The sequence below is a fragment of the Lepidochelys kempii genome, chromosome 6, assembly GCF_965140265.1.
Source record: "Lepidochelys kempii isolate rLepKem1 chromosome 6, rLepKem1.hap2, whole genome shotgun sequence".
In the NCBI taxonomy this organism is placed as follows: Eukaryota; Metazoa; Chordata; order Testudines; family Cheloniidae; genus Lepidochelys; species Lepidochelys kempii.
The window spans coordinates 20,903,571-20,926,572 of record NC_133261.1 but is presented as its reverse complement, the minus strand read 5'-3'; the positions used below and the strand labels follow the sequence as shown (position 1 = coordinate 20,926,572).

The 23,002-nt window shown below is 39.2% G+C and overlaps 1 protein-coding gene and 1 long non-coding RNA gene across 6 annotated transcripts in view; one reads left to right on the top strand and one right to left on the bottom strand.

Annotated features, from left to right (window-relative positions):
• Positions 1–23,002, bottom strand: part of CPT1A (carnitine palmitoyltransferase 1A) — an 89,775-nt gene that overhangs the window by 3,558 nt on the left and 63,215 nt on the right. For all 4 annotated transcript variants that reach the window (XM_073347046.1, XM_073347045.1, XM_073347044.1 and 1 more), the window contains 9 exons: positions 21,390–21,585; positions 19,748–19,936; positions 17,308–17,413; positions 12,892–13,008; positions 11,863–12,027; positions 10,546–10,680; positions 7,111–7,263; positions 5,286–5,390; positions 3,354–3,446 (listed from right to left, as the gene is read on the bottom strand). In XM_073347046.1, coding sequence (XP_073203147.1) covers positions 3,354–3,446; positions 5,286–5,390; positions 7,111–7,263; positions 10,546–10,680; positions 11,863–12,027; positions 12,892–13,008; positions 17,308–17,413; positions 19,748–19,936; positions 21,390–21,585 — 1,259 coding nt within the window. The remainder of the gene's footprint in view (positions 1–3,353; positions 3,447–5,285; positions 5,391–7,110; positions 7,264–10,545; positions 10,681–11,862; positions 12,028–12,891; positions 13,009–17,307; positions 17,414–19,747; positions 19,937–21,389; positions 21,586–23,002) is intronic.
• LOC140912534 (uncharacterized) overlaps positions 1–23,002 on the top strand; it is a 45,711-nt gene that overhangs the window by 5,525 nt on the left and 17,184 nt on the right. The window lies entirely within an intron of this gene.

The following is a 23,002-nucleotide window of genomic DNA, read 5'->3' as shown; positions in this document are numbered from 1 at the left end:
ACTATTAGGAAATATAGATGACCTGGGAGAAATCTTTTAACATGAAGTCTCTGGTGACAATTTTGACACATTACACCCCATATTCTTCATTGAAATGTTGTTATAATATAATTATAGCATATCTAAGATGTATTTTATGCAAGATGGGTTTTGTGAGATATAATTGGAAAGGTTATGATTAACTGAACATAATTATCCTATTTGTATGCATGTATGATTTTTGTATCTAAAGTTAGGAATATTGACTATACAGCTGTACTACAAAAGTGTTCGCACCTGAGGACTGCTCACCAGACAGAATGCAATCAGCTAATTTCCCACCTTCCTGGGGCATGCTACAAACAGCCTCTGACTCATGGCTGCTTTGACACTGCAGGGTGACGTGATCAAAGTCACATGGCACTGACTCCATAATAGAATACCAGTATTTTTCCACTGGGGGAGAGAGGGGGGTGGGGGGAAGAGACCACGCTGGAAAACAAAGGATTCCAGCTATATGTAAAACCTATTTAAGGCCGAGGAGTGACTTAATTAAGTTCATTCTTCACTGAATCCCCACCCAGGATGACTGCTGGAAACGTCTACATGTATGTCTACACTGGCAAGTTTCTGCGCAACAAGTTATACCACTTTTATTAAAGCGCTGGAATTAAACTGCTGTTGCATGTCCACACTGTGCTCCTTGTGCCAGTGGAGCGCATCCACCTTAGCAGCTCTTGCAACAGCAAAGACAGCAGTGCATTGTGGTAGCTATCCCACTGTGCAACTGGCCGCAGGGTGCTTTGGGAAGGGTTTGCAATGCTTCCTGGGGCAGGCACAGCGTCATGTGATGCAGGTTTCCCAATCCCCTTGTTCCATGGGTATCCTACTACATTGCCAGCTGCTTTTCAACTGAAGTGGGGGGCGGGCAGAGTGTGTGTGTGTGTGTCTGTGTGTTTTGGGGGACAGAGTGTGTCAGCATGCTGTCTTGTAAATTCAGACAGGGGCAGGAAGCAACCAGTTCTGAGCCGGGGGAGGGGGAAACCCCGACATAAGCCCCCGCCTCCCTCCCTGGGCTCTCTGCACAGCAATCTCTCTCTCACACACACACACGCCTGCCTCTGTGTTCAACAGCATGAGCAGTCCATATTAATGGTTTGCTTTGCATCCCAGAGCAGATCAGCACATCATGCAATGGCTGTCAGAAACAGAGCTTTGAAAGGGGAGAGGTGCATATCTCCAGAGCAGCCACTTGAGGGATTATGGGACACTTCCGGAAGCCAATTGATTGCTTTCTGCACTGTAATGTGTTTACACTGCCAATACAGCGCTGGACACTCTGCGCTGCAAGGCTTACGACTCTCGAGGTGGTTTTTTTTTGCAACGCTGCAACTGAGGAGTTTCTGCGCACTAAGTGGCTTGGCAGTGTGTACACTGCGGGAGTTACACAGCAGAAAGCTGCTTTATTGTGCAGAATCTTGCCAGTGTAGACACGGCCTAAGAAACAAAGACAAAAAAGTGGTGGGGAGAGGGACTGAGCCCAGGCTGGGAAGGTGTCTGGCCTGTGAAATAAATACCTGAAGTTTTAATCTGCAAGCAAGAGCAGCTTGCCTCCAAGAACCTCTGCAATCTGCTTAAAACAACATTGAGGTTGAAAAATTACTACTTGTAACCAGTTTTTTTAGTGTATTAAGCTTAGTTTGCGTGTTTATTTTATTTGCTCAGTAATCGGCTTTGATCTGTTTGCTATCACTTAAAATCTATCTTTTGTAGTTAATAAACTTGTTTTTGTTTTCTCTAAAACCAGTTTTCATAACTGGGAAGCAAATAGCTGTGCATATCTTCCTGCACATTGAGGGAGGGAGCAATTTTCATGAGCTTATGCTGCACAGTTCTCTGTGCAACGCAAGATGATACAAGTTTGGATTTGCACTCCAGAGAGTGGTGTGCACTCAACTGCTGAACAATTCCCTAGCTGAGTCTTCCCATGCAGAGCTGATTTCAGTGTCTGTGTCTTTCTGCAGCTGGGTGTGTCCCTACTTGTGTGTGTGCTGGAGTAGGCTTGAGGGCCTGGCTCAGCAGGACAGTGTAAGGGAGCCCCGGCTGTTGGAACAGGCAGGCTCAGTGGTACCCTAGTACATCAGGTGGCACCGGGGGGTGGGGGGAGAGGAGAAGAGGAAAGAGGGGGAACCTGTTACAAATACATTTTGTACTTGAGGTTGTGTTGGGATCTCTTATCTTTCTGGCACCAGAGGGTTATAAAAACTATAGTAAATAATTGTACAACAATACTCTAGTCTATTAATAATAAACTCTGAACCAGACCAGTTTTCCTTCTTGTAAGTTAAAGATCAATAATGAAAGGAAGGAATTAAGATTAAAAATAGGACCAAACAGTTATAACACTGAAGACAGTGCACACTGGGTGTAGAAACAGCACTGAAGTCAAGGTCACAAATAAAAAGGGCTTCCTTCTTGGCATGGAACTCTGACTTCACTGATGAGTAAGGCAAAAAAATCAAGGCAACTAAAGGATGAATAATTAAGGGCATCTATAATCCAATAAAAAACAATTTCCATGATGCAAGGAAAAAAATGTATGTCCTCATCCATTTATGAATAGGTGGTAGTAGCACTGGAAGCGTCATTAAGATATCTTAAATTACCTATGAGATCAGTCCCAACAAGACGATGAGATCATCTATGTGGCTAAAATTCAGCAGGTTTATAGAAACACAGTAAAATAATAAAGTGAATGACTGAGGCTCGCCCTGTATCACAGGATATTCCCACCTGATCCTAATGGATGACCCTCACTAAAAGCTTCAGAATATATTACACATTTATTAAATACTGATCAACACAATAACTGGACAAACTTCACAAACTATTGTTTAGATGAGGAGAGACTTTTTTCAGAAAGAGGTGGCATACATTCTGCACTGTCTGAAAGCTCCAATGCCTCCAACTAGTGGAAGGCCTGAAGAAAGATGTGCAGTATTAAAAAGTGAGAATCCACCAGTGGTGTTTACTGGCTGGATATGGACTATCTTACATGTGTCACATGGCACTGTATGTGTGAGAAAAAGATCAGGCCATATATTTTCATGGTGTATGAAAGTCTGGATGAACTTGAATGGGGGCAACTTCCATTGTTTATAAAGATATTCAACACACACAAGTTCAGAAAAACAGATTCACAGCAGATCTAAAAAAGTCAGCAGGAGTAACCACAGAGAAGCCATATACTACAGATTCAGATATGTTTTTAAAAATATGACTTAAGGGGCATTTCACAAATGAATCCGCAAATGTAATCACTACTGAGCTGTGTAGGAAAGGTTAACAGAATTGTAATTTTACTTCACACTTACTGTCTCAGGACAAGAGAATTTGCTGGACACATGGAAATGGATGAGGTGTTCTCCCACAAGAATGTAAGACACACCATAACCATCATCAGCAACCTGTGAAAAAAGTATTTAGCAATAGGTTTAATACACTCATATATAAACAGCACAATTCCTGTTCTATAACCAGGTATTAAAATAACTTCAAGTTTTCTCGAAAGCAGGGATTCTTGACCTTTTCTGAACCATACCTCACCTTGGCATTGTTTATTTATTTATTTAAAATTTGGAGCCCTTCCGCCCTCCTCCCCCGCATGTCAGGTCACAACTTGCAGCCAGGCCAAATTTGGCCCCTCAGTTTTACTATAATTACTGTTAGAAGGCTTGCCGTGGCTCTCTAAAAAGTTTGATATAACCCCCAGTTGACCACCTCTGCTGTAATGGAAAAATAAATTTTAATGTATGTTTAATGATGCTTCAGCTCAAAGAATTACTGCTATTTAGGGGAACACAGAACAGTTTAAATGGTCTGCCTTCAACGTTATCAGCACATGACCATCCAAGTGTCAAAATGCAGCTCCATGGGACAGACCTATAATACACATAGGAAGGACTGTCCAGCTGTGCACCTCCTACTTATTAAATGTAATGCATCCTCCCTGCACGTGGGGGCATCTCCTATTCTTGCTGAGCAGTCTGATACCCTATAATTCTCTCTTTATAATACAGAGTCATGTTCTGTAGAGCTTTAAAAGAAGAGCAGAGAAACTAGGGAGTAATGAAGTAATGAGTCCTTGGGCTGCCATTGTTGCAATGGAAGAGCTCCTCTATCAGTTTTTGGAGGGATGCTAGAGATATCACAAGCGGAGCCCATTTGGAAGTGAAGAGAACATTCAGGGACAAGACAAATGAAATAATAAAAAGAAACAGGAAGAGAGAATTTGATGAGTGAGACAATGGAACATAAGTAAGACCAAAAATGATGGGACAAAAAAGAATGGACTGAAATCCCTATGGCTGAAACACATTTCTTTGTTGGCAAAAGTGTCCTCTTTTGGATACTAATTACTAGCTATATATAATCTGGATGTTGTGGTTCATGAAACGTTTCTCAAGTCAAACTACCCCATAGAAAGGATTTCAGAGGTTCAAATGCTGCTGGGGAAAGTTTCACTTAATCTTGTTGAGTAGGTAAAAGTCTTATTTGAAAAAAAAGCATATCTATTCAGAAGCCTCCTAATCTGAACACCCCTTTGGGGAGCTCTCTTATTTTATGGCATTACAATTTAAAAAAAATGTATCTCAATGTACTGGAGAAAAGATAACTCACGAAAGCTTATGCTCAAATAAATTGGTTAGTCTCTAAGGTGCCACAAGTACTCCTTTTCTTTTTGCAAATACAGACTAACACGGCTGTTACTCTGAAACATACCAAGGACGTGATTTAAAGGTATTTTCAGGCTCATTAGCTGGTCAGAGAGTACAGTATCACAAAGCATATATACTGCAATCCCCACCTTTGACTGGAGGGAATCTAACAAAAATAGGTACAGTACACATGAGCCTTCATCGGCAGCTACTCTGTGTCCTCAGTGGTTGTTCAGCAGAAAATAGGAATGTGTCATAATGAACACAAATACCACAAGTAAGAGGTGAAGTAAGCCTCCATCCACCAGCTTTCATGGTATAGTTATGTCTGCCTAGCACACCTGGATTCCTCTGCAAGACCCACCCAATTTCCCTAGTCCGAAAGAAAAGAACAAAGCCAAGACAACAGATTCTCCTCAGAACATACATACAAAAGGAAAACATTAACACACATACTTTCAGAATCCCCCAACTCATCTTCAGTCTTCATATTACTGAGATGAAAGTTTCAAGTTAGGCGCATGCAAACTAAGTCCATGTTTAAGAAGTATGCATTACAAAATATGTTTAAAAAACCCCCAAACTTACAGGTCCAAAGCCTCCGCCACTGGATACAAACTCGGGGTTCTTCTCCAGATCAATGTGCTGCTGTGGTGTCTGACTTGTTGACAACCTCCAAGGCTCTGACAAAACCTTTAGAGCATATGAAGTCCAGAGTAATGTGCATATGGACAGTTTGTGTGTTGCAATTAAGTATTTGTGATCAAGCTAAGATACAAGACTTTGCTTAATAAAGCACTACTACTAAATATGAACTCCAATAAACATTCCCAATGGAATGAACAGGTTAAAATGAATGATCTATATTTCAGGACAAGCTATGTTAAAGAGCAGCACATAAGGTCTTGACATTGATCCCATACAGAAAACAGATTAAGTTCCTGTTAGTAGCATGTTTGGAAAAGGCTTGCTGAAATAAGAACGCGTGATCACTAGGGATCTGATCCACTGCCCACAAAAGTCAGTGGAAAGATTCCCACTAACTTCAGTGGGCTTTGGGTCAGGCCCTTGATTTGCCCAGTAAAGTATTAAGAAACTGTAACCCTTACAAAAAAGTAAGAGTTCTGTGTAATCTCTAGTTATAGCATACCAGTTTCAAGACAGGACTAAGGAAAACTGCAAAAAGTTGTTTTCCTCCTCAGCCTGATCATTACATTCATTAATCTCTGTGACCCAGACAATGATCCCATATGTGATTAATCTTTTATGGAATGAAGCAGCAAAGTATTTTTGTCATCTATGAGAAAAAGTGCAATACTGCACCATTTTTGCATGTCTAGACCTTACAAACCCAAACTATATAATGAAATTAAAGAACTTTATTAATCAAGATCCGTGGTTCTCAACCTATATTTATAATTGTGGGCTGTGTTACGTGGGCCGCAGGTTGAGAACCACAGCACCCACCCCACTATCCCCCCCCACCAGACCTCTCTGTCCAGCGCTCCCTGCCCAGAGACTCCTCCACAGAGTGGGGCCAAGAGCGCCACGCGCAGGGTGGGGCAGCTGGAGCCAGGACCTGGACACCGCCACATGTGGGGCCAGGCAGCTGTGGTTATTTATTTATTTTTTTAAATTAAAGCACATAGCTGGGCTGTTTGCTAGCTGGACCCTGGGTTGAGAACCACTGACCAAGATAATATTCTGTTCGTGTGATAATCCGTAACATATATACGGTTTCCTAAGCAAACTAACTTCAAAGGGTGATATTTTACAGTGACTTCACCTTACATGTAAGTAATGTAATCTAGAGGAAAATTAAAAGCCTAACTCCACTGCCTTGATCACTATCATTCTTTTTGCAATACCTGTCACATCTCTTTGAACCACTGCTGATACTTACTACTCTACAAAAATAGTTTTCTGCAAGTTGTGTCTTTGTATCTTATCTAGTCTCCTATAAAGCTGAATACTACTATGGGAAGATCTACACTACAAATTTGCAGCTGTGCCACTGTAGTGCTTCTGGTGAAGCCTTAATAACACTTAACTCCACCTCTGCAAGAGGCAGTAGCTATATCAGCAGGAGAATCTCTTCCACTGACATAGCGCTGTCTACACCAGTACTTAGATCAGTATAACTACGTCGCTCAGGGGTATGGATTATTCACACCCCTGAGCAACATAATTATAGGGAAGTAATTTTGTTGTGTAGACCAGGGCTAAATTAGCATCATTAATGTATTTCAAAATGTCAGCATAACCAATTCAATCTCACATTTTCCTTAGAACTACACATTTTAACATAAAATTATAGTAAACTCATATCAGAAAAAGCTAATTACTGATAACTAATCTTTTGTTTACTTGATGAAGCTGCAATACTGGACAACAACCAAGAAAGGTTACTTACTTCCTTAAGGAAAGGAGACTCAACACCAAGGTATTTGGACACCACATAAAGGCAGAACAGATGGCGGTCAATGCCTGCACCAGTCATGGCAAGGCGATACAAGTGCTGGTGTTTATCAGCAGCAATCCTGAGTAGTTTACACCTCTTTTCATTCTAAAGAATAATAATAAAAAAAAAAAAAAGAAACACACCAAGGAAACAGACAGAAGGTATTTAAATTGGGAAATCAAAATCAAAACCTGCAGCACTAAAAGCCAAGTACAACACAAAGTATGCAACAAAAACCAGCTATGAGGAACAACTACCAACAGCAAGAAAGGAAGTTTGAAGTGATGTGGGATCGATTTTTTTAAAATCCCACTTTTCTAGTTTTAACATGTATTTCAATTTCTGGAGTTATATGTCAATAGTTTCTGGTAGAACTGTAGTGAAGGTACATTTAGTTCTAGAACTGAGAGATATAACTCACTGAATCAGGTACAGCATGATATGATTACAGATATGATTACAACACTAGCCCTATGAAGTTTGCCTCTTCATTGTGCATCTTTTCAGATCAAGCTTCATGAGAGATTATAGTTCAAAAAGAATCTAATCTTACTCTGTTTTTGTATTACTCTGCTTAAACAGGTACAAAAAGCAAGTCTGATCGAACTGATGAAAGAACTGGGAGCTTAACAGCTATTTTAGGAGGTTGATAGATAGTGCAGTCAATAGCAATAGAAGATTTTAGTTCCTAAATAAAACAGGTCATTTTCTAGATAGTCAAGCACATTCTGTCAGATTATTTCATACACCCAGTGTGCTATCTCACAGCATGATAAATTGTCACTTCTTCCCAAGCCCTCTCCCATCACAGCATGGTGTACTATCCGTACAGGGTCTTAGACAGCCTACTTGGTCTGGCATAAGAAGTTGGTAATACTTCTCCTGTTAGTTATTTGAGATAATGATAGCATCCAATAAAAGCAGCCATTGGGGAAGAGTGGCAAAGAGAGGGATAGAAGAACAAGGGTGGCTGGAAAGGCGCACAGGGGAATGCAGGAGGAAAAAACAGAAAAAAGGAGAAGTAGCAGAGATCAGGAAAAATGGGGGAGGAAAAAAATCAGATGTAGAAATAAAGAAAGGAAAAAAGTATTCTAGTAGAAACAGCATTCTATCAGAGGCTGAAGTACTGCCTTCAGAGAAGCCCATTCAGGACTTGGAGACATCATAAGTGATTGAGATGGTTGAATCATCTGACCTACTGTAATAAAAAAAACCTTGGCCATAATCTTTACCTTTAAAATGTTTGGCCAAATAATAGGACACTGTCACAGAACTTTCTGAAATGAGCCCAGGCCCAGATTTTCAAATCTGGGCACCTAAAGAAAGATCTTCATAGATGCTGCGCACCCACAGTTTCCAGTGACTTTCTGCCATCGCATTCAGTAAGTTTACAGGGTGAAAAGCACTTTTTATACTGCATAAATAAAAACAATTCTAAAAATTAAGTTTGAATTCTCGGCCTGATTTTCAATATTGCTAGCACTCCAAATGAAGTTCACAGGAGCTGTGGGTGCTCAGCATATCTGAAAATCAGGTAAGTAATTTCCAAGCTCATCAAAGGCAACAGTGATCTTGTGAAATGTGACATATCGTAGTACTTTACACTATCAGTCTGAGAGCACCAAGTTAAGAGATCATAGGGTAAAATAACCATTTCAACTGTGAATTTTGGTTTAAAACTACATAATATCAGGAAGTTGCAAAGATGGTATTTAACATGACGTTAACTGGACACACTCAATGGTGGTGTCACAAAGGTGTCTTCAGCAATATGCCTACTTGTAGCTGTACACTCAAAAGTGACAATTTCAACGGACGTAATTCAGCCTGTACATGTGTCCTCACTTTGACCTTTCACATTGTTGGACTGAGCAGTATGTGGGCAATACTTGCGTAAAATGAACATGTTTTCTGTTATCTTAATACAGTATGTTCACAAGACATTGACTTGCACTGCACAGTTGTAAAACAGGACTTTACCCTACCAACTGTACAGTAGCAGAACTATCTGCTTCACTTAAAGAGACATTCACAGTCAAGAAAACTTTTACTTAGAACGTATTCCATTTACCTCTTAACTGTTTAGGTTTTCCCATGACATTTACTTATTAAACATCTGTGTAAAAAAGCCACACAACCTTCCCCCCCCCCCCCCGACCAAGTTTTTACCCATAACAAGGCCCAGAGTTCTCTTGCTCAGTCTCACAGTGAGGCCATAATGCTACATTATGGCTACTACAGCAAAAAGGATTAACATGGCTTCTGTTTCTAATCAAGAAATTCTGGGTAAATAAGAACCAACACAAAATTGAGCCATAAAATGTTAACATGTTCAAACATTTAAAGAAAAGAAAGTTCTGCTAGCTTTTTTTTTTTTTAAATAACTAGCAGCATTCAATATTAGTAACCACTATGTTTAATATATAATCAGAGTGGAGATGAACAGCAGCTGCATAATTCATGATAAAAACCAGGAGAAGAGCCACACTGCAGTTCAATATTTTCTTCTATGTCTATGTTAGCTAGAGTGTTTTATTGGTATTATCAGAGGATGCCATCCAGAAATGTTTGTGTTCCCTTGTCAGCATTCATACTATTACAACCACTATCAAATATTCATTTCTTAAAGTAAAACACAAACAGCTAGCACAGTAGTTTGCATTACAGAAAATTACCTTGCAATAGCATTGATTTGCTCAGTTTCTCCTTCTAAGAACACATTTTTTGCTTAAAAATGGTAAGAGATTTATATTTGTGAAAATTATGAGTTACAAAGAAAAGGGTCACTTTTTGTTTTTTAGTTACTGCGGTTCTCTTTTTATGTAACAATTCTGAAATCCTGCTGCAATGATAGAGAAGTACAGATTATCATCACTAATCTGCATTTAAGCCTTGTCTATATGACAAATGCTTTGCTGGTGTAGCTATACAGGCAGAGTCCTCTAGTGTTTATGCAGTATATGCCAACAGAAGGAGTTTTTCTGTTGACATAACACCACTACATCCCCAAACCTTAACTATGTTGACAGAAGCACTCTTTCAGCATAGCTGTGTCTACACTGGGGGTTTTACTGCCATAGCTATGTCAGATAGAGGGTATTGTTCTTTCAACCCCCTGACTGACATAGCTATGCATACAAAATTTTGCAGTGTAGATCCAAACTTAGACATTTATTCCTCATTAAGGAAGAAAGATATAGTAGTTCCTAAGCATTTAAAACCTATTATGGGGTTTATTTGTACAGCTAATGTTATTTCTGGGTTGGTAGACAATGTAGTAAATACATCTAGTGTACTGTCACAGGAAGTCTGTGTTTTATTGCCAGATACCTATATATGTATACAAAATTGATGGGAATTTATCATGAATTGCTGCAATGAACTTACACTTTGGGTTGGATCTTCCATGGCTTGAACGTAATTGCACGATTCAGTAGTACATGAGCGCACTGTTTCTGTCCTGCCTTCTCTGAACAGGCGGGTCATAGAGGCTTCATATGTCAAACAAAATTTTCCCATGTCCTTGGAGACAAAAACAAAGATTGAAAAATCTACTCAGACTAAAATCTGGTGTTATAAAGCAGCAGATCAATGAAAGCGCATAGAAACCAATTAAAAAAAAAATCACACCATAAATTAAACTGACCAAACTGAAGTATTTATCCTTTCATCCTAAAACCTGAAACATAGTCTGTATCCTAAAGTCTTTGAAAACAACACTGGCTCAACAACTACTTCCCAAAATTTCTGATGAAAGCAACCAAAAGCTTAACACAAACTATCCCGCACAATTTTTCCCTTCACAATCCTCTATAGCTTGACAGGGCCTGATCCAAAACCCATTTGAACAGTCAATGGAAAGGTTCCTACATATTACTGTACTTGGGCATATTACATCCCATGCACTACTTTTAAAATTTACCAAGGAAGTTACACATCACCAAGTAATATGCATCAGCAACTTTCTGGTTAAAATACAAGCCAGGACAGGTGTGCAAGCCAGTTACTCCTTCTAATGAAGACTGCAAGTAACAATGACATGAACTATTGCTCAGGGTAGCCTGACAAGGCGCATTCATGGATACTTTCAGAATTCAGGATGAGAAAATTGGCTGCAGTAGTGAGAAAGTCTAAATTTCTGTGATCATGTTAAAAAGAGATTCCATCTACAACAGCATCAGAAAAATGGAGTGAAAATACCTTAAACTGAGAAAAGCTACCAAGCGAAGTCAACAACAGGAATGGGGACTGGTTCTGACACAGAGATGCGTCTAAAATCATACTACAGACAGAGGATTAACCAAAGAGGAAAGAAACCACAGTCTAAATATCTATGAACACTACTGAAGTAACCAAACGTATATGATTAAATTTGTATGGTTTAGGATAACAGATACTACAAATGAAAAAATACCTAATAGATAATCAAATCCATTTCCTTTAAGTACAGGACTTCTGTAAATAGATTACTAATTAAGCAGCAAACAATCTCTGTGTGTGTCATAGAAATGACCTTTGGAATCTTGAATTTCTAGCTAGCAGACCATTTAGAGCCTGATCCAACTCCCACCAAAGTCAAAGGGAGTGTCTCCACTGACTTAAACAGAAGTTGGATTGAAGCCTATGCATATAAGATGTCTGTATATTTTTAGCCATGGTACAGCTTTATTATATCCATTTTTATGACATTCTGTAGGTTCTTACCCGATAGTGAGCAAGCTGAAGGGAAAGTTGCACAAAGGCATCAGGGCTTATTTTGGCTTTCTTGATCAACCCTTTCCCAAAAGCATCAAAGGGAAAACAACAGAAGTCCACATCATCGGCAAGAGATTTTGCAGTGCACAGGGACCTCTCAATCACTTCTTGGCACTAAGAACAGCAACAATTTTTTTAAAATACATACATGATACAAAATGGCACTGTGTCTTTAAGAAAATGATAAAAAGCTCATTCATATATAAATAGCTAAAAAAAATCTGACCAGAAAGCTATTTAAACTCTCATATGCTAAAAAAATGGAAAAAATCAGGGAAGTCAATATGCTTCCAGGAATACAGCAAAATTGTTATGATTTTCTATTCTGAGATGTTTTCTAAGTCACTAGAGCTTAAATAGTATTATATGATGACATTTATAAAGGATTCTGGTTCCTCGGGCCCCACATAAAATACAGGAAAGAAGGGAAAATGCTCCATTTTCTGCAGACATCCCTACTCAACTGACTTACATTCACCGTTTTATGTATTAGTGAGTAAATAAAAATGCAAGGTTAGTGTATAACAACATGTATTTTAGGTAAGCTATAAATGAACAATTGCTTATATTACATAGCAAACAATTGCTCTGCAGCATAAGTTGAATGAAATACTGAAATCTTAGTGACACTAGAGTGCTGCTGTTAAATCTCTGAAAAATTATGGATGGCCATTTTTCAGTGCTGCTATGCACAAATTACCGAGTGCAACCTAGTTAAGGTCCTACTAATAATCTGGGCAGAAAATTGAACAGTTTTGAAGGAAAGTCTTTATTAAAAGTCCTCTCAATTTAAGAAACCCAACTGCTGTGGTTGTCTCTTATCCCAAGGCTCCTCATGTGAAACACATATAATTGAACCTTCGAAAAGGCTCAAATGAACTGAAGCATAGTGGGGCAAGTTATCTTCTCTGTAAGGTAACTACTGACAAACAGATAAATAAAATGAACTCAGGAACTTGGCTGTGGTTTTGCACTTACTTCTTCAGGGATTTCCCACTGTAGTCTAGTGGGGAAAGGAATATTTTGATTGATGTCTCCCTTGCAATGACCATCTTCTGTATAGCCCAGTTGAAGGCAATCAGAAGACATAACATTCTGCAAAGAACAAGACATATGTAACTATATGTATTATACAGTAAAGAGTTCCAGGTTACAGAGTTCAAATGCATTTCATTTTGGAGTTAGGCTAACAATTCCAGTTTTGACCTACCGAAATATTAATTACTAGATTCAGAACTCAAAACAATATCTGCACACATGTTCATTAATGCACTGAACATTCAGTTTCTCTCTCTGGTATTTAGAGCAAGCGTGCAGCTCTGGTGCAGGAGTTTTCTTAAAGTGCCACCACAATGGATTTGTTTGTTTTAAACCACAACCTTGTATTAACAAAAGCAGAGACTGAGCTAGTTGGATATTAGCCTGATTCTAGATAAGAGCTGCCTCTTGATTTATAAAATAAAGGCTTGTAAAAATAACTAGATAAACACAAATGCTGTCTCTTTTGCTTTTTTATTGTAAGCACTTTTTATAGACTGCTAGTATTCATGGCAGAAATATTTGATTTCTTAAATGAACAGAAACAGTTTTACAGTAAAAATGGGAGTTCCACAGTATGTTTTACCACAAATGCAATAAAGACCTTTTCCATAAATTTGTGTAGGTCTCAGCAGCAGCATTACAGTAAACTAGACTAGAGAACGAAGTGACTGTTCCACTGATGTCTACATACTCCTTCTCAGTGTGAGTCCCAGTTGATATTTGAATCTGCTCAACACAGTGGTAGCACACAAACTGAGTACAGAACAGGGCATTTTTGTAGCAAACCTGTTATTCCATACATACTTTCAACCTTTTGCTTCTTATTCAATTTCTTCACTTGACAGACACAACATGCCAACTACCTGGTACACAACTGGTTCTTAGAATCTAATCATTAAAATTTACTATATCTTTAGGTATAATCAGCTAGCAGAAGTTAATCTTTTAGAAAATTAAACCAAATTCAATTTATTCTTAGGATTCTAAGATGCTAGCAAGAAGTTGTTTCCCCACCCTAAAAGCACCTATATTAAGGAAAGGAGATAAACAAATAATAGTCAGTGCTTCCCTAAAACAAAGAATTAGAAGAATTTTTCCTCTCTAGTGATTGAATAGAAAAGCTAGTCAGAATTAGACTCTTTGAGGCAATCTCAGTCCCAGAATCCCTTTGCAATTTCTAATTAGGGATGAGAGAAAGACTGCTAGGCTTTTAGATGTGGATATTCCTTGCTGAAATATTAAAAACTACTAGCTAATACCAAAAATGTATGAAAAAAGACAAAACACTTCGGACAAACGTATAACACACAAATGTAAAATAAAGCTGAAATGGTCTCCAAAGCAACAGATTTACCCTTTTTGTACTGGTTTTGAGAGCTGAGAGAGTCAATAAGGGTGGATATATGCTTAAACTCCAAAAGGTGAAAAAACAAGATTTTGGGGCAATGAGCTGTGTTGACAATGAAATAAAATAGGAGGGCCAGGAGACAGAGAAACAGATGAGCATTTAAAAAAAAGGGGCGGACACTTCTTCACTCCACTCACTGAAAGTATACATCAGAATAAACAACTTGAACATGTAAATCTGTAGCCCTGTTAAATAATTGTTTAAAAAAAGAGTGTTCAGCCTTGAGAGTATGCTTCCTCAAATTCTTCACAATCAATTTCATAAAAAGCACAAAAAGTAAGAACTTCAGAAATATGCACACAGGTTAAATGAAATGTATGTCACAGACAGATTATAAACCAAATAAATCTTTGTGCACAACTACATGTGCAAATTAAAGATAAAGGGAAGTTATCTACCTTTGTAACTTGAGTTCTTCAAGGTGTGTGGTCCCTATCTGCATTCCACTGAAGGTAAGCACACTGAGACCTGAAAATTCTTGCAAGCAGTGTCTGCTGGTCCACGCCAGTACCCTGATCTCCTCTTACTCTGCACAGAGGGTATGTTCTAGGTTTGATGCCATCCACATAACAAGCTGTGAGATGAAGAGCATCCAGGTTTGGATATTTGATTGCCATTCTCCTGGGTCAAGGGATCTGAGAGGACCGAATGCTGACAGGTAGATGGGACCACTTTTGCAGTAGATGTGGAAAACAGAATTCTCCAGGCCACTTGGGCTCATTGAGGATGACTTATGCCCTGTCCAGTCGAATCATCTGTAAAACCTGAGTTAGTACTGGAATGGGAGGGAAGAGAATAGCTGAAGTGATCTGTCCAAAGCAGTAGGAGAATATCACCTCTGGAGTGCTTTCCCCGAGCTCCCCTGGAGTAATGTGTTGCATTTCCTATTTGCCTTAGAAGCGAACAGGTCCCAAGTGGGGTTTCCCCACTGAGTGAAGATGCTGTTCACTAGTGAATTGTGTAGCTCTCACTTTGATATACCAGTTCCATAAGGTGACTGCTTCTATACCCAGGGGAATGGATTTCGCTCCTCCCTGGTTGTTTATGTAGAATATGATTGTTATATTTTCTGACACTATGATTAAATGTGAGACTGGATGAATGGTAGAAATGCTTTGCAAGCCTCGCAGACTGCCTGGAGTTCTAGGAGATTTATATGCATTCTGATTTCTCAGGGCGTCCAAGTGTCCGGCACCACGTTACTGTCCACATAGGCTCCCCAGCCTAGCAGAGAGGCATCCAGAATTATCATCTTGTTTGGTGCAAGGGATAGGAAAGGAACACCCACACAGACTTGTCCAGGATTTTTGCATCAAGTTAGCGAGGCCCTCATTCTGATGTTCACGTTGTGCTTGCTTGGTTTATATACTCCATTTGGAGCCAAGCCCGCAGGCAATGTAGGTGGAGTCTGACAAATGGCACGGTAGAAGAACACAGCGCTATACATCCCAAGAGAAAAAGGGAAATATGAACCAATGTTCAAGGGTTGTGCATGATCTGAGCTATCAAATTGTTATGGGTGTGAGATAAGCCCTTGCTCTGATTGAGTCTAGACTTGTTCCTATAAATTCTATAATCTGCTTTTGTGTCAGGATAGACTTTTCCATGTTTACATAGACTCCTAGAGATAACAGATGAAGCAGCAATGAGGCTGATGCAAGGGCTTCTAAGCACGCCCTTCCCGCAAAAAAGCCAGTTGTATAAATATGGGAAAATGGCAAAGCCACTACGTCTGAACTGTGCTACTACTACTAGAAACAGAAACCCTTTCCTTGATGTTGAAGAGGCACCTACTCTACCACTCCCCATTGCAGGAGGGATTCTATGCCCTGGAGGAGGATCGCCTCATGAGAATGGTCCCGAAAGAGGTATACGGAAGGAGATTTTGGAGAGAAATTTGATGATATAGCTGGAATGGATGATATTCAGCACCCTCTTGTCTATTATTACACTCCAGCTGTGGGGAAAAGTGCTAGATGACCAAGTATATGCAAGGATTGGGTGAAAATAGCATCAGTAGTGGTTCACAACTCCCAATCATCCCATCTAAAATATCTATTGGCGGGGTGGGGGGAGGTTGGGTTGATGTGGAAGGTCCAGGATATTGTGACTTTTGCATCCTCTGTCATGCTCCTTGCTGACTCTGGATGATGTACAGGAGAAAGGGGAAGTTCTGATTGGGTCCAAATAACCTTTTCCATGAACCACTTTTTAAGGTGGAATTGGAATACCTGTCAGGTTCTGCTAGGGATGGAGTGACAGATATTGTACCTGGTGGAGATATGTGCTTCTCTAAGGCAGCATAGGCAGTGCTGGTGGTCATTTCTGACCAAGAAAGAATGAGGGCAGGAGACACAGTTTTGATGCCCAGTGCTCTGGGCATAATCTAATTTCTGTACCAGGAGGCGACATGTTCCCAGGGATGGAGGGGAAATCTAACTAACTAAATTAATAAAACTAAACACCATCACTAAAGACAAAACTTTTAAATATTTATATGTTTGAAGTCTGGAAAAAAGGAGACACTCCAGACCCTGGGAGATTCTGACACAGACCATATGGCATTAAGAAGGAACTGGAGAGGCAGTAGTCCACCCTGCACCTTATACTCGTGGTGCAAAGCATGAGGAGAGCAGAGATGCAGGTGCAAATCAACGGACACTGCTTGCAAGAATTTTCTGGTCTCAGGCACATGGAGCACATGCATACCCACAGTGGAATACACATATGGACCAGCAGTCAAAGCAGAAGCAGTGACCTTTCAGTTTTCCACTAAGACTTCAAAGCTTATCACATGAAATACTATGAACTCACAATATCAGACACAACTTTCTTAGTAAACATAGCTTGAAACAAACTTTAGCCTCAGGATTCACAAAACAGAAGTAACCAAGATGAGATAATCCCTTCCATTACCTTACTTTGTCAGCTATATAAACACTCACCTCCCAAAGGTGTCCAACAATAGGAGCATCTGCCCAAGAATGCTCTGTATTCAGGCCCATTTTGCCATTCTTGAACACTACAAGAGTGAATGTTTTGTCAAACCACCTAAAAAAAAAATTGGAGATTTTTTTTTTTGGTATGTTTAAAAGTTTTCATTCAAAGTGACGCTTTGCTGAATCTCTCTCATTCAATTAGATACACCAGCACATGCAATTCCAGGTGACAACAGAATAGAAAAGATTTAAAAACATGCTACAGAAATAACCAACCTATAAATTCACTGGGCCAAATGCACTAGAAGCAAAAACAGGTGCAACTCCACCAAAGTGAACAGAGTTAAAAAGCTGATGCCTTCTGTGAATTTTGCCTATCAAGTGAATCTGGCAATGCTAGGTTATGATTTACAACTGTGTAATAGGATTTGAATTTAAAAACTATATCATAATAAATAAAGGTTTCTAAGCGATGGTCACATAAACACCACCCTATACCGGAAACCTACTGACCGCTATGCCTACCTTCATGCCTCCAGCTTTCATCCAGACCACACGATCCATTGTCTATAGCCAAGCTCTACGATACAACCACATTTGCTCCAACCCCTCAGACAGAGACAAACACCTACAAGATCTCTATCAAGCGTTCTTACAACTACAATACCCACCTGCTGAAGTGAAGAAACAGATTGACAGAGCCAGAAGAGTACCCAGAAGTTACCTACTACAGGACAGGCCCAACAAAGAAAATAACAGAACGCCACTAGCCATCACCTTCAGCCCCAACTAAAATCTCTCCAACACATCATCAAGGATCTACAACCTTCCTGAAGGACGACCCATCACTCTCACAGATCTTGGGAGACAGGCCAGTCCTTGCTTACAGACAGCCCCCCAACCTGAAGCAAATACTCACCAGCAACCACACACCACACAACAGAACCACTAACCCAGGAACCTATCCTTGCAACAAAGCCCGTTGACAACTGTGTCCACATATCTATTCAGGGGACACCATCGTAGGGCCTAATCACATCAGCCACACTATCAGAGGCTTGTTCACCTGCACATCTACCAATGTGATATATGCCATCATGTGCCAGCAATGCCCCTCTGCCATGTACATTGGTCAAACGGGACAGTCTCTACGTAAAAGAATAAATGGACACAAATCAGACGTCAAGAATTATAACATTCAAAAACCAGTCGGAGAACACTTCAATCTCTTTGGTCACTCGATTACAGACCTAAAAGTGGCAATTCTTCAACAAAAAAACTTCCAAAACAGACTCCAATGAGAGACTGCTGAATTGGAATTAATTTGCAAACTGGATACAATTAATTTAGGCTTGAATAAAGACTGGGAGTGGCTGGATCATTACACAAAGTAAAACTATTTCCCCATGTTTATTCCCCCCCCCGCCCCTGCTGTTCCTCAGACGTTCTTGTCAACTGCTGGAAATGGCCCACCTTGATTATCACTACCAAAGGTTTTTCCGCCCCCGCACTCTCCTGCCAGTAATAGCTCACCTTACCTGATCACTCTCCTTACAGTGTGTATGGTAACACCCATTGTTTCATTTTCTCTGTGTATATAAATCTCCCCACTGTATTTTCCACTGAATGCATCCAATGAAGTGAGCTGTAGCTCACGAAAGCTTATGCTCAAATAAATTTGTCAGTCTCTAAGGTGCCACAAGTACTCCTTTTCTTTTTATAATAAATAAAGGCACTTAACCATTTTACTTTTGTTTGAAAAACCCAGATATTGAACATTTTAAAGTTTTCAAATAGACAAGTGCATTTATTTTTAACCAAAAGAAAATCTGAAATTTTAAAGTTTTCTTGGGGGCCAAACATCATCACAAACTTGAATGTTGCTTGTAGCGGTTACTCACCAACTTCAGCATGAATATGACACTATAACTGGTTATGAATTATGAAATGCAAGACATAGGCACATATGATGCTTAAGAAACATGGAAAAAAGTGACTGATTTAAGTAGCAGATTGAACAAAAACACCAACTCTGGTAAAATAATAAACGATGAGTTGATTGCCAGAAGACCAAAATCCACAAGCGTATGCAGTGCAAATTACAGGATAGACACAAAAGGTAAACACCACACTACGTTACACATGAACCAGAATCCTCTTCAGTAAAGTAATGTGATTAAGTGGCACTGTTCCCACCTAAGAACATAAGAACGGCCATACTGGGTCAGATCAAAGGTCCATCTAGCCCAGTATCCTGTCTTCCAACAGTGGCCAATGTCAGGTACCCTTGATGGAATGAACAGAACAGGTGATCATCAAGTGATCCGTCGCCCATTCCCAGCTTCTGGCAAACAAAGGATAGGGACACCATCCCTGCCCATCCTGGCTAATAGCCACCTGCTCATTGTGACTAAGTGGCACTGTTCCCACCTGCTCATTGCTGTACCTGTCATAACAACTGCCATGCAGCAGAGATTTTGCATATGTATCCATTGAAGTCATTGGATCCTCTTCTCTGTATCCCTGCTCAGTTTCATCCAAAGTCACAAAGAAAGCTGCTTTTTCCACAGCATCCAAGGACTGCTTGTTCTTTCCGCGTCCAAAATAGGCCTGACGAGCCTTAGCCCAGGGTACTCTGCAGCAAGAATTTCAATTTATGGTGATATTATGTAAATTGGTCAGTGTTTTACTACCTTTAAGAGCACGGTATAATTCTATAGGGCAATCTTACTTTTAACAGATTTAAATGTCCTTCAGCTTTCACCCTGTGCCTAATGAATTTATACTAGCAGTAACAGGTGAGGATATTGCTACAGATATTATTGAATCAGAGTCCTGGGATGAGAAAGGAATTACTACCATCTGAGGCCAACCCAAGTAGTAGTACACAGGCAGGAAATTTGGTTTTCAGGAATTAAACATGTCTCTCGTACACAAAATGCATACTACACATCTTGTACATTTACAGCCTAACAAAGCACAACTTCTTGATGTACCTCTGTGGAAAGTCACACAGACACTGGAAATTAGATATAAAAGATCACAAAACCAATCCACAGGTACTCAAATACTATGACAAAGGAGACCAATGTAAGAACCTGGATAGATCCACACATTCAGCTTAAAACAACTATGCTAATGAAATGGTTATGTCTGAAATTTTAACTTATAAAGGTCTGAATATCTGAAGTGTGAGTCCAAGAACTGTAACTCACTTCTCTTGTATGCAGATGGCTAGATTTTTGGAGTCAAACATGTACATTTGCTAATATATATTAGTGTAAGAGTGTGTGTGTGTAATTTATATAATGTAGATACCCAAAATGAGTGTTATAATATAAATAAGACTGTATTCTCCAAAATAAAGTTTTTTATATACTATGCTACTGAATTGTACATTTAAATACATTACATTTTTCCATTAAGATGTGCATTTGAAACCAAAAACCTGAAAAAGGAAGTGAACTGTGTAAAAATAAGGAACCATTGAGCTTTCATGCATTTGTTTTCCAAACCTTCCAGAAACAAGGGGACAAACTGATCTCTGGTGTAAGGCTACTGAATTCAGTGAAGTTGTAACAGGGATAAATTCAGTCAGGTCAGTCAGATTCTACTTTTTCAATTAGATATGCATAAATTAGGTTGGAGTAACACCACTGAAGTCAAGGGAGATATTCTGGATTTATACTAGTTTAACAGCAGAATCTGACAAAGTATCTTGATTTTAAAATTTGGTATTTTTAGTAGGTATGCTAATGCCCCAGAAAAGAGATTTATACAAATGTTCGTAAGTCATCAAATATTGTTCAATTAAACAATTCACTTGTGTTTCATAATCAAAGCAAGCTTCTCAAACTACAAATAGGCAGAAGGTGTGCCTGAAGGTGACTGATCACTGCTAAGTTACTTCTAACTCAAACCAGAAAGGGTTCAACAATTGTTTCACATTCCAGTGATATGCAACAACACAGATTATGGAATAATCAACTAACCGCAGACAGTAAGGTTCAGAAGCTGGCACTGAGCCTGGCATCTTTAAACAACTGTCTTAAAATATTAGAAAAGTTACTGTTTAAAAAAATTCATACCTATCTCCTGCAGTAAGAGCTGCTAACTTCTCTTCTCCAGCCTGAGGTTCTGAACAGTCTTCTAGAATTCTTTGCATCTGCTGTTCAATTTCCCGAGGCTTCAACAGTCTACCATCATGATATAGCCAGACTTTGAAATAACGGCCCTTATGATAAACCACAATGTGTCTGCTGTCCTTCATGTGCTGGATAGTATCTAAAATCGGAATCAAAGGTTTTAAAGCAACCTTAGGTCATGTGATGTTAGGATGGAAACAATCCGATACCAAATGTTTAACTCTAAAGGGCATATGTTTACCATAAAATACCACTGTGTCTAAGCATACTTGTTTACAAAATATTAAATCCCACATTTCATTTGATTTATAAACACTGGCAACCCACTCTATATTATCTGAAATTTAGCAAGAAAATACTGCTATACAAAATAGCCAAAAAAACCCCTAAATTTTATAATAATTTCTCATATACATAAAGCAAACACTTTCTAACTTGGGTGCCAATGTTAAGCAACTAAGAAAGTGAACTGTTTTCCAGTTCTGTGATACGGCCGGGAAGTCAGTGCAGGAAGCGTGGGTGTAAAAGTGGCTTTACATCACCCAGGCTCTTCAGCTAGTTGGCACTGGGCACAAGTTAAAGCAACCTCAGGGCTGCCTTAATTTATGCCTGTGGCCCACATTCACATCTGTTCTGGCAGCTGGGAATAGGCTGAGTGCAGCAATGCTACTGCCACATCCCTCAGATGGGGGCTATGAAAAGGGCAGTTATGTAAGGAACACACTGACACTCAGGGATTCAACCCTATATTCAGGGATTCTTATCTGGCCACAATTCACTAGTTTTATGGCCCTTTTGTGCCCTTACAAAGGGACCACGCCTCTTGACTGAGAACGAGGAACCTGGTTTTCCAGTGGTTCCAACTACCCCCAGCTTCCACTATTTCAATAAGAATTTCAGGTGCTCCACACTTATCGTGATGAGACCACTTATTTAGGTTCCTAAATATAGATTTAGGTGCCTAACAAAGTATGAAAAGATTAGCATATTACATAAATAACTTTCCATAAACATTTGTTCTATTACTAGAAGAAAAATGTTATTTCTGTACATCTGTAAATGTCTGAAGCAAATTGCATGGGTTTCCTATGGTGGGTTTTGGACTGGCCAGATGATCTTCCACCTCTGAGGTCTAACAAACAGTTTACTGTTGTCATAATATATTATGTTTAGTTGTAAGAGAAAAAATTAAAATAAGAACTGTTTAATGGATACTGTATTAAGATAATTAAGGTTTCATCACTGGCAATGTGGAAGTGAAATACATATTTTTAAAACATAAAATTCCTATAGTTTAAGGCTGTTATAGAAATAATTTAAGATACCATTCCAGTCATTATTGAAAATAAAAATTAATCCCTTCAAGATGCAGAAAAACTGATTTGATTTCAGTAAACATTGTGCAAAATGAGAACAAAGCCAACACATAACATGCATTATTCATAGAAAATTGAAATAATTTATTTTTAATAGAAAAATGAAAAACATGCTGAAACTGAAAAGAGCAAACAGGACATGAAACAATGATTAAGGGAAAGTGATTAATTATTTTATGA